This window comes from Buceros rhinoceros, unplaced genomic scaffold, assembly GCF_000710305.1.
Source record: "Buceros rhinoceros silvestris isolate BGI_N320 unplaced genomic scaffold, ASM71030v1 scaffold16798, whole genome shotgun sequence".
Taxonomy (NCBI): domain Eukaryota; kingdom Metazoa; phylum Chordata; class Aves; order Bucerotiformes; family Bucerotidae; genus Buceros; species Buceros rhinoceros.
Window position 1 is genome coordinate 1 of NW_010428775.1, and position 11892 is coordinate 11892.

At 44.4% G+C, this 11892-nt stretch overlaps 1 protein-coding gene across 1 annotated transcript in view; it reads left to right on the plus strand.

The window, feature by feature from the left end:
• The first annotated feature begins 2814 nt into the window (after positions 1 to 2814).
• Positions 2815 to 11892, plus strand: part of GRHL1 (grainyhead-like 1 (Drosophila)) — a 38151-nt gene continuing 29073 nt past the window's right edge. Inside the window, exons 1-7 of the mRNA XM_010142411.1 lie at positions 2815 to 2997; positions 5957 to 6027; positions 7653 to 8043; positions 8848 to 8924; positions 9734 to 9890; positions 10367 to 10478; positions 11403 to 11497. Of these exons, the coding sequence (XP_010140713.1) occupies positions 2932 to 2997; positions 5957 to 6027; positions 7653 to 8043; positions 8848 to 8924; positions 9734 to 9890; positions 10367 to 10478; positions 11403 to 11497 (969 nt within the window). The 5' untranslated portion in view covers positions 2815 to 2931. The remainder of the gene's footprint in view (positions 2998 to 5956; positions 6028 to 7652; positions 8044 to 8847; positions 8925 to 9733; positions 9891 to 10366; positions 10479 to 11402; positions 11498 to 11892) is intronic.

Sequence of the window (11892 nt, forward strand, 5' to 3'; positions counted from 1 at the left end):
CTCGGGCTTACTTCTCAACTTGTCACTGCGTCCGTCTGGAGACAGTGGCCGTGGACACTGTAAGTGAATAGAAAACGGGATGACTCTGAAGTGATTTGAAGGGCCGATTATGAAATTACTGTATTTTGAATGATCGGTGACGGAAATACACGTTTTCCACGGAGGAAAAACATGGGATTTTTACCAGAGTTGTGAGTTTGGTTTTTTTTAAATGTACTGCTTTTTAGGAGGAGGACTGTAATGCAGCAGCTCACTCGCTTCACCCTGGGATTAGAATTTTTCGTATGTTTTTTTTACCTCCCATGACGTTTAAGAGATGAGGCCATAGCAATTTAGGTTCGTGCGCTTTGCTTCGCTGGCACGTAGAAGTCAGCGAAATAAATCCTCTCTGCTGCCTCAGCATTAAAGGTGTGCTGTGAGCAAAACTGGGTATAAAGCTCTGCGGCTGGGGATCCCTTAACGTCTCGACTAAAACTGAGGGAGAAAGGTGGTGTTTGGGATGGGTGAAGTGAGCACGAGTAATTTCTGTTTTGGCATCATTGGAGGCAAAGAGAAAGTATCTACTTTTTGTAATACTTCTCTGCTTCCACTTCAGTCACATAGAAAATAAAACTCGGAAATTAAAAACTGCAGTAGGAAACCTATTTCCAGCCTTTGCTGGACATGTCCACTACACGGTGCTCAGATCCACGCATCAGTAATCTTGAAACTTAAAACTTGGGGAAAAATAAATGTTTGCCTTCTCTTACATGTTCTGATTTTCCTGAAAGCCGCTGTGATTCTGTTAGGAGATTGAGTTACTGCCAAACCCTGCTCTCCTCTTGATAATTCTGAAGATAATTCTTTTCACCGTGCTTTTAGAGGGGTAGATTGACTGTAGGGTGCTGTGCGTTATAGTTAGGTGTTGCAATGATAAAGAAATGGCACCAAAAATATGTAGGTTTTGCATATGCTACATTTCTGCTTAGCAGCCGCTTTAGTTTTCAGCAGTTTTTGTTCTCCCTTTCCGTGTGAGCATTGTGTTGCTGGAGGGAATCAGCTTAGTGGTCTTGTGAGTTCCAGGCAGGCTGACTGAGCTGTTCAGCTTGGAGGAGTGGATCAAGAGAACTGCACCCAGGGCAATTCGGTTGACTTTTTCTTTACAAGTGACTTTAACTGTAGGATTTACCCATTTGCCAAGGATATTCGAGGTTTCTTTTATCACGTTGTATAAGAATAGGAGCTTGTACCACATCCCTAAAGAAAATTCTGCTTTGTCTTCTGCTGCTCGCCTCACTTCGATAGAAAGTGGATGTCCTTGATAGCAGAGGAATCTGCCTTCCAGAACACTGCATTTTGGTATCTGCGACAGTGTGTACGCAGCATGCAGGAAGACCTAAAGAAAGGGCCAAGAGCTTGTCTCTTTTGTAGTTTTTGTTTGCTTCTTTCCAACTATGTAATATTGATTTATAGCCACACAGTGTTCGACAAGTCCTGGAAACTCTTGCGTGCTTCAAGTGTCTTTAGCTCTGCTGAGCTGTCCCGTTGAAGCTCAGCGAGGCTCCTTGTGTAGCTGATAAAGGATCGAAGGCGTAATTTGCAAAGTGCTTTGCAATCTTTTTGGTAGAAGGTGGTGATAAATGCAGGATACTGTTAAGCTGATTATAGTGATTAGAGTATTTCACAACTTTGCATTTCACAACTTTTGGTATTTGTAGTATATTTCAATCTGTGGCGCTTCTGGGTAAATGGATGAAAAGAATGCTTGTCTTCTGGGAAAAGGGGTGGTGGGGAACCACTCTTGGTGAGGTTTAGTGGTTTTTATTTGTTCATTTTAAACTATTACCAGATCATTTAAAAAACCGGGGGCTTTTTAAGAAAACAAAACAGCCTCCTTTCTTTCCCCAACAACCTGCAGTAAATGTTACACTTCCACTCTAAAGAAAAACGTTTGAACTGGTTCAATGGCTTTGAAAGATGAAGCATGTATTTTACCAATAGAACCAAACTATATTGTCTAAGCTAGTAAGACACCATTTTCTACAGATGTCTCACTTTTGTCTGTAGGCAGAAGGTCCAAGTTGTCTTGGAGCTTTCTTGTTCCCAGCAATCTCAAAATGTTCAGAGCAGATGTAATTGGTTTGGTTTTTTTTTTTAATACTTCAACATAAAGGGGAAAACTCCAGTTTTTCTTTTTTTCCCTGTCATCTGTTAGAGTGTTTCAAACTAGTGTCATGGATTATTTCAACGGTAACCAGGCATTAAGTCTTTTCGCTTCCTTTGTCAGAAAAACTCACTGCCAAACTGATTTGAGGTCCCTTGGACCAATTTACCTCTGTAGTCTATAATGAATCAACAGCTTCTTGGTGGTGTGTTCAGATATACTCTGGGAGCGAAGACATCTTCTGAAAGCTCTGGGAAAAGAGATGTTTTGTTAATTCACATTTTCTAATTCCACCCAGGAACTGGAGCAGGTTGTGGCTTGGTAGTATTACGTAGGATGTGGTAGGCCAGTAAGCAAGTGTGACTCTTTCTGGGTTGGTTTCAGAGCATGAGCAGCTCCGTTGTACTCTTAAACAGTTTTGCCTTTTCTGTGTAGGCTGGTGTAATCCAGATGAGTTTGGTCAAGTTAATCCTGATTTACACTGAGCGTGAGTGAGATCAGAATTAAGTTTCTGAGCTTTTTGTGTTGACTAATCCTTGCAGTGCACTGAATCAGAATATGAACCCTGTGAAACTGGGTCAGCTCATTTTGAAGAACTTTGGGAATGTTTTTCATGTGTTTAACAGGTGACTTTTTTCTTTCTTCTTTCTCTTTTTTATCATTCAAGTAAAAGGCCCGTGTTGGTTCTTCAGAATGACTCTCTCTACCCTCAGAGACGTCCTTACACCAGTGAAGATGAGGCCTGGAAAACCTTTCTTGAAAATCCCCTTACAGCAGCTACCAAAGCTATGATGAGCATCAATGGTGATGAAGACAGCGCAGCTGCCCTCGGCCTGCTGTATGATTACTACAAGGTAGATTGGCATGGGTATGCTCTGGCAGCAAGCAGAGCTTTTGTTCTACCTGTGGACAAGATGTCATTTGCTAGAGAATTTAACAGAAGCTATGGCTAGTTCATGAGGACTTTAAACTGAGTGATTTTTACATGAGAAAAATTCCACGTCCCTTTTTGTGTTTACTTTTAGCTCAGTAAAATAAGGTCCCTTGGACACTAATGTAACGGGTCAAAAGCTTCAGCAGCACTTTGCCTGTCACCTCCAGGTTCTGCAGGAGGCAATGTGTAATAGAAATAGTCATGAAGAATGAGGCTCTGGGAGCATGTCCCTGTCTGAATGTAAATACACATGGAGAAGGTGACTTCTCTCCTTTTGCTCATACGACCCCTCTTCTGGTGGGACAGTTGGCTTTTGCTGGGGCTTTGATGTGCTACTGTAGTTACAGGTGATACTGAGCTATAACTACAAATTTTTGGTGGTGTGTGGCGTGGAAGTGTCTGCCTGAAGGAGTTGCTGTCTGCGTCCCTCTAACTTTCAGTGAGCTTCAGCTGTCACAAACTGTTAATCCTTTGGAGACTGTGGTTGTTTTTCCCAGTGTTCACAGTCTTATCAGAGACATGCACCTTCCTAGATGCTCACAGGTGAACTGAACACAGTCAAACAGATAATCTTCTGGTTTGTGTGGGATACGTTATGCTGAGCTTTCCTAAATACCAGAAGTCTAAGGAAGGGTGGTTATGGCCAGTCCAAGTCAGTGGAGACCAGCAGGCTTTTTCAGGCAAGGAGGCATCCTGCTCATGCTGGACACCCGTGTTATGGAGGCCTGGATTAGCAGGTGGAGATGCCTGTTTTTTCTTTGCTGAGTGTGCAGGAAGGCCAGGAGGCTGACTTGGCTCACATACCTGACACTTTGACTAGTGTCTTTAACAGTGGCAAGTGAAATTGCCAGCTTCCGTGTATCCTTCAAGCAAGAGGCTGGGTTGCCTTGTGCATACAAAATCCTTTCCTGGCCTTTTAAGAGATGAACATGTCTTATATATCGAAATATTCTTGTAATAATGCAGAGATTAACACTTCACGCACACGTCAAAATGGCACAAACTCACTGACATGGATGTTATTCAGCTAGTTTTGTGAGAAGAATGGCTTTCTGCTTTGTGTCCGTGCCTCGCTATGCTTTTGGAAGAAAACCCCACGCTTTTACCAGAGCGATTTTAATCCGCAACATCGGTTTTGATTTCTAAACCTGCAGACTACAAAGAGAATGTTGATGTTGATCCTTCACGCTTGGCAAAGCGGAAGGGATTTGATGTACATTAATATCTAATTCAGGGTTACCTCTTATGTTTGGGTATCAGTGGGTGTGCAGAAGAATCACTGGAAGAACAGGTATGCTGTACACTTGCAAGAAGCAAGGTAGCTAGAGGTTGAAAGATTTATTGAGGGCTGTTACAAAGTAATGCTAGAAGGATGACATCTAGGCTTTTCTGATTCGCCCCTTCTGCAATATTAAAGGCAGCCAATGAGATCACCTTCATATTAAAAAAACAAACAACCCAACAAAACCAGAAAAATCAAGTTTTCTTCTGTTTGACTAATGGGCTACCCTTATAGCTCAACTGTGGTTAATAAGACCTTGCAGGAAAGAAGTTTCTGATCAAAATCTAGAGTGTAGGAGTGTTGGCCAAACACAGCTCGGAAGACATTTGTTTTTCACTGATTAGTTAGTGTTGGCTTCTTAGCAGTCTCCATCTAGAGGTTCTCCAGATTTTTGCTGGTTACCATGGAAAATCCAACAATTCCAGCATTATTGGAGGTTCCAGGTTATATGGAGGAGCCAGGACGTAGGTTTTAGTCAGGGGCTGTTCAGAGAAGTATGCTGTTCACACAGGTATGCTGTCAGCCTTCGAGTTAGCAGTAGAGTGGTGGCTCCCTGCATTGCATCCAAGCAGACAAACACGGGCAGTACCTTAGCAGGCTTCAGTGAAGGAAGGTCATGGGAGTTTACTTCTCCTTTCACCAGAAAGTGTTTGCTTTGCTTATTTGGGAAATATGTTGAGAGTGATGAAAGTCCTGGACACTTGCGTGGACTCGCTGTGCAGTGATAGGGTGCTGAGCACCACAGACTTGTGCCAGTGGTGGCAAGAGCTGTTCAGATCACTGGGGTGCTGGCTGCATGCTCCAGTGGACTGAGCTGCCACAGGTCAAAGAGTTCACCTCTGTATACCTTGAGCTTGCAGCATATCCAGGAAAATGGCATATGTCGGTGTGTGAGCAAGGTGCCTTGTGTGATCGGTGGTGTTTTCAGGGACAAATTCTGTCCGTGGCGTAGAATATGAGGCGTCTTAAATCCAGAGCACTGGTGGTTACCTTTTGTTTATAAAAGATTTATTACAGTTTGAGTCAGTGTGTTGTATGTGTCCATGCACAAACATGAGCTGTAGTGTTCCAATACACTTATTGGAACTGGTTCCGTCTAAATTCCCTGATTTCTTAGGAGAAATGAAAGCTGTGAGTGCTCTTTGAGGAAGAGAGAAAATGTTCTTGGGGAAGGTGCTATGGAGCAGCATCCTTTCATGAGCCTTGAGCTCATCCAGCAGCTGAACCCTGCCAGCCTGCAGAGGAGGAAACCTGCACTGCCAGCACAAATCCTGGGGGCTCTCCTGGTCCTGCTCACCTTGATGCTGGTGCTTCAGCCAGGGATGGCCAGTTTTCTGCACAGGTTTTGCCACCACCAGGGCTGGCACAACTGACTGGGTCGGCTACAAGGAGATCTGCAAAACATCACCTGGGGCTAGCCTGGCATCCCAAAGCTATGCCAACACTGGGCAAGTTGTAATGCTAATTATGGCTGGTATCAGAGTGTGATGCTTTCTTAATTTGACCGAATGGATGTGTTTTGAGGAGTGTGGTGTGCGTGGGTTATTTGTTTGTATGGGAGAAAGAATGCAATTACAGCATATCTCATATTTCCCAGGTTCCAAGGGAGAGGAGATCTTCAACAGCTAAACCGGAGGTAGAACATCCTGACCAAGACCATAGCAAAAGGTATTAGTTTCTCTTATTGTGTATCTGCATATCTCCTTTCCCTCCTAGACCGTCAAAGCTGCTGAGGGAAAGTAACTTATGGCAGTGCAGTGTCATGCTGGAAAAGGAGATTGTTTGTTTTTACTCTCTGCCCCATATTTCTGGGCTGCCCCAGGAACAGGATGGGGATAGAACCGTGATGTGGAGAGCTGAGGCCCAAGCTGCTTTTCATTGCCATCCATCTGCTTTCTGTCTACTGGTGTCATACAGACAGCATAGCAGAAGCTGCTCTTTTTAATGCTAAGCAAAGCCTGGTAGCATAGGTACCCCTTCCCAAGGCTGCTAAGGGGACTGGTTCCCCTTTTTTTTTTTTTTGCACGTGGTTGCCTCAGCTGCTTACTGTTGATTTTGTTCTTGGGCAGCAGCATTGCTTCTTTATGCGTGACTGGTGACCCTTTTTTTTTTTTTTGCACGTGGTTGCCTCAGCTGCTTACTGTTGATTTTGTTCTTGGGCAGCAGCATTGCTTCTTTATGCGTGGGCTGATAGGGAAGGACTTCAAAGTGCGTGTGATTTAGTTTTAGTTTTGTATAGTTTGTGGACTTCTTATGTATCCTCTGGAACTCCTTTCTTCCTCTTCCTGTCCTTCCTTTCTTATGCCTCCCAAGCAGAAGATGATACTGGTTAAATAGATATTACAAATGTGAGTTTCATTCAAGCTGGGCTTCCACTCCTACCATCCTCTTCCTTTGGACAGACTAGAATGCTTTAAGGACTCAAGGTGAGGTTTTGTGGTCTGGCTGAGCTGATTGAACAACTTGTTATTGAGAAGAGCTGTCTGGTTCCCAGCAATGTGTTCCCACTGCTCCCCTCGTACCAGCTCTGGTCTTCAACTGACCCATAACCTCGCAGGAAAAAGAAGTAGCTAGTTTTCTGCCAGTGGAACAAGCCAAACGGGCTCACCAAGGGGATGGGAGAGTGTCAGAACTGGTGCAAAGGAGAGGGCAGGACCATGTTGTGGGGAGGGAGAAAGAGAGGGCAGGCTCACTTAGTGGCTACTAGCTATGAGGTCAGCTCAGCCACAGATCTCTGGGTTGTCCTGGCAGAAATGAGCGTGGGGTGGGGTAGAGAGTGGGATGTTATGCAAACCACTCCCAGGAGTCTCAGTGTGAATTTTTGGGGCGTTTGTGCATGAAAGAGGGGTGTAATTTCCCTGTTAGTGCTTCCTGGGTGGTGCGCAGTCCTAGGACAGAGGAGCAGCAACCTTGCTCTCAGTCTTCTCTGTCTACCAAAGAGCAGTTTAATGGAGCCTGTGTGTGCCTATGTGTGGTGGGAAGGGCCTGGAAATGCTTAGTTTTGGACTGCTGTTTTTCAAGCAGTGAGGATCTGGGCTGTGAACCCTCATCCTTTGCTCCAGGGTAATTCATCTCCAGAGTGGGGTTGTTAGCAGTGGGTGATGGTGGGTTTTTGGTTTGTTTTTTTTTTAATGAGTTTCTCAGCTTTTCAGGTTAGGATTGAGCTGCTCTGCACAAGCAGTAGAGTTGGTGTCAGCTGTCCTTGTCCAAACGGCTGAGAAGTATTTCTAGCTCTTGTTTGATGAGAAAATGACCTGTACAATTTATGCCTTTTTTTTTTTTTTGCTTTAAAGGAACAGCATCCCAAATGTAACAGAACAGTCACTCATTTCTGCTGGAGAAAACAGAGTGCAGGTTCTGAAAAATGTGCCTTTTAATATTGTCCTTCCACACACGCCCCAGATGGGCATGGACAAGAGAGGCCATCTTACAACCCCTGACACAACGGTCACCGTTTCAATTGCCACAATGCCCACCCATTCCATCAAAACGGAGACACAGCCCCATGGCTTTGCAGTGGGCATCCCACCAAGTGTCTACCACCCTGAGCCCCCTGACCGGGTGGTGGTCTTCGACAGAAACCTCAATCCTGACCAGTTCAGTTCCAACACCCAGCCTCAGAACTCCCAGAGGCGAACACCAGACTCCACCTTCTCAGAGACTTTCAAGGAGGGCGTGCAAGAGGTACCAGGAGAGGCAGTTGCTGTGTGCATGTGTGTGTGTCTTGATCTGGATGGAGACAACCAGTTCCAGCTTTAATTGTTGTGTGAGTCAGAAATATGGCTTGTTATGTGAGCCAGAAATCCAGTGATTTAGGAACAGAAGACTTTCTCAGGAAGGTGCATAAGTATAACTTGGTAAAGAAAACCTTCACAATATAAAATCATTATCAAAAGCAAATGGCTAATCTTACCAGTGACAGAGCCTTTGGCTTGCAGAGTGTGGAAAGAGTTATCTCGATCCACAGCGCTGGGCCAGGTTTTGCAAGAGTTCAGCACTCCATGGTGCATTTGCAAGTACCGAAGCAAAGCGACTATGTCTGTAAGCTTCCTTACTGCCAGTTTCTAGGTGTGGTGTGTGTCAGTTGAAAACAGTTGGTTTATTTAGGGGCCTTGAGTGAGAGTTAAACCTGGATGAAAATCTGGTTTTGGTTTTACGGTACCAGCTGAAAACAACAGTGTATCTGTTTTGATTTTTAAGCCAGACCTCAAGGAACTGTGTAGCTGTGCTGTTTCTTTGAGATTTGGGAAAGCTTTAAAATGTTGCCCTAAGCTGACTTGGAAGGCTTGTAAGGTGTTGTATTTAGTTGACACCCAAAAATTTTGGATTAAAACTTTGCTCAGGTGTCCTGTTGTACAGACCAAAAATCAGTTGTTATCTGATGATGAGTTTGCCTGCCAGAAGTTCTGTGGTAAGGGGTCTCTGCTTAATCTTGACCTTTCTTGTTGCTGCTATGTTAATTGTTGCATTGTTTTGTGTCTGCCGTAGGTTTTCTTTCCTACTGAACTGAATCTCCGGATGGCCAACATGAATTCAGAAGATTATGTTTTTGACAGCATTTCTGGGTAATGCTTTAAGGCCCCTGTTTGCCTGTATCCTCATATTATCTTACAGTTGTCCACGAGCAAGCAGTACAGCTAATGCCCTTCTGTGCTGAGTCTGGCAGGCACTGGCAGGGTCAAAACCGCAAGTGTCTGCTCATTTGAATTTCACAGTTAAAAATTGTACCTGTACCTTTAAGGAAAAATTCTTAAAGGAAAACTACCTTCAGGGTCAGAAATACCACCAGTTTCAGTTGGTGTCCTTGTACCAACTCCCTGTCCCATGGGAAGATGCAGTACTGTCTTGTCAGCTCCGCAGTGGTGTTGGAGTTAACTTCCAGCTGTGTCTCTCTCCTGTCCTGCTTACCTTCCTGTCTTCCTGCTGGAAGTCTGCAGCAAAAATAGGAAGCATGACACTCATCTGAACTCTAAGGGAGAGAAATAAACTAATCATTTGGTTAGTTGCAGTTGACCAAGAGGGAAGAGGAGAAGATTGTGGCCGCTAAATGGCTTACTAGCTTTTGAATTTAACTTAATTGCCAATAGATAATTTTTCTGTTCATGGGAAGCCTGCTGCTCTTGGTCTGAATAGGGAGCTGCCAGTCTTGCCTGCTGACATGTCTTCAGATTTAGCTTGCCAAGAACTTTTCTTAAATGTTTGTTTATGACAGAAATTATTGAAAAAGGGGCTCATCTTGTTTTCCAACTTCTTGGCCTGTTGATGGCTTAGTGAGTCAGCTAACAACTTTGGAATTTCTCCAAATTAAATGTGTGACGTTTAATCAGCTTTCCAGGAAAATGCCTTAGCAATCACTGCCCTCTTCACTCTGTAGGAATAACTTTGAATACACACTGGAAGCCTCCAAGTCCCTCCGACAGAAGCCTGGGGACAGCACGATGACTTACCTGAATAAAGGTCAATTTTACCCAATCACGCTGAAAGAAGTCAGCAGCAGTGAAGGAATCCATCATCCCATCAGTAAAGTCCGAGTGAGTGACAGCTCTTGTGGTTTCTTGGGAAAGAGGGTGTGTGCAATGGTAGCCTTAAACTCTCCCAAAGTGCAGTAATCTCAACCAGAGTATCAGCACTAAGGCTAGCTTTCCAGCTTTCTTACGTCAGTGTTTGTTCCTTTGCTGACCACCTACTTCCAGACCAACCCATCCTGGCTCAGTCTGTTAAGAAGTGGTGTCAGCACTTGTGTAAACGTGATGCAACACCTGAAATAAGGTCCTTGAACTCCAGTTAGGAAAACAGTTCTGCTCATCTCTTTTGATGACCGAGAAAGCACTGCTGTCTGCCTTCCTGTTTGGCAGTGCTGTGCCAGGTGTGCTGCAGTGCATCGAGTTGGAAAACCTAAAACAGAAAACCTGATACCAATGAGAGCTTAAAGTACTCTCTGGCCTTTTCTCTTTCATGTGTTTGTTTTGTTGTTTTTTTCTAATCTTACCCCCTCCTCTCCTTTCAGAGTGTCATCATGGTTGTGTTTGCTGAAGACAAAACAAGGGAAGATCAGCTCAGGCACTGGAAATACTGGCACTCAAGACAGCACACGGCCAAACAAAGATGCATTGATATAGGTAAGAAATGCTCTCATTGCTGATATCAAATGCCAAACCTAATTCCTAGGCAAGGTAGTTCTCTGCTAACACTTTGTTATTTTAAGGAACCTTTGGGTCAATGTTTCTGCTATCCATAACTTTGCTGAAAACCCAGAGAGAACTTTTGATTGCATAGAGCAAATGCTGTAGTTTTTAGCACTCCTTAAAGAGGCTGATTTTTGGAGGATTTTGGTTGTGAGCAGACTTATGTTTAGGATTTTGCATTGGGATGTCTAACATCTCCCTCCAAACTATAGTTGCTTTGGCATAGCCTGGTGCTTGTAGCTAAATTGCAGCTTATAGACTCTGTGGCTGCCCTAAATATCGTGTTTCTTCAAAGGACGAGATCCTTGTAGAAATACCTTGATGCTAATGATCCTCCTTCCCACAGCCTCACTCAGAACTGGTCTTTGGTACATGTGAAAAAAGAGAACACTGCAAATTTCCACTTGCCTCCAGACAAGACTGGGGCTGGCTGGCTTCCAGCCTTCTCTGGCTGAAGGCTGGGTTGTACTCCTCATCACTTCCTTCTGTGAATAAAAGCAGGGATTAATCACTTGGCACTCAAAGCAGACGCGCATGCAAATTGTTGTTTGTTATTGAAGGAGGTTTTTTGAGAGCTTATGCCCTTGCCATTCAGGGTAGAGTTTCCTGCACATAGCAGGCTATGGCACAGGATGTGTGATTTTTGGGATGTCTGCCTTTCTCACTGGAGTTTCTAATTTGGAATTTCTGCTGAGTCCTGTTTTGCTCCTTCCTCGTGGATCCATTCTTAAGTGAAGTTCAGCTTTCTTTGCCCCCAAGGAGTTGCTAGGGAGTTGCAGTTTCTGGCTGCTTTGTATGAGTAAGGACTCCAGATGGTATCACCTCTTCCTCTCCCTCACACATCCTTCTTTCTAACAGCTGACTACAAGGAGAGCTTCAACACCATCAGTAACATTGAGGAAATAGCATACAACGCTATATCCTTCACTTGGGACATCAACGAGGAAGCAAAGGTACGTGACTGTGATCATATTTCCTGTCTTTTTAGCAGATTTGGGGGTTGGGGGAGGGGAAGGGTGTGTGGCCTACCTGGTGATTAGTGTGTAACAAGTTTGTTTACGCTCTTACATTAGGCAAAACCTTCTGGCTATTTCTTAAGAGGGTTTACATGCGCAACTGTGGAGAGCTTTGCAACAGCTTTAAGGTTCTTGGCAGAACTGCCTACTTGACAGACAAGAACTGACAAAAGGAAGTGCCAAGTGTTTCCAGAGCAGTGAAGTGGTGTGGGAGGTGTGATGGAGCATAGTGGGCTTGACAGTGAACGCAGTCTCCTAGAGGATCCCAGCAGGAGGTGGGAGCAGCTCTGAGGAATTTAAGTCTGTGGCAGAAGAGGGCCTTCAGCCGGAAA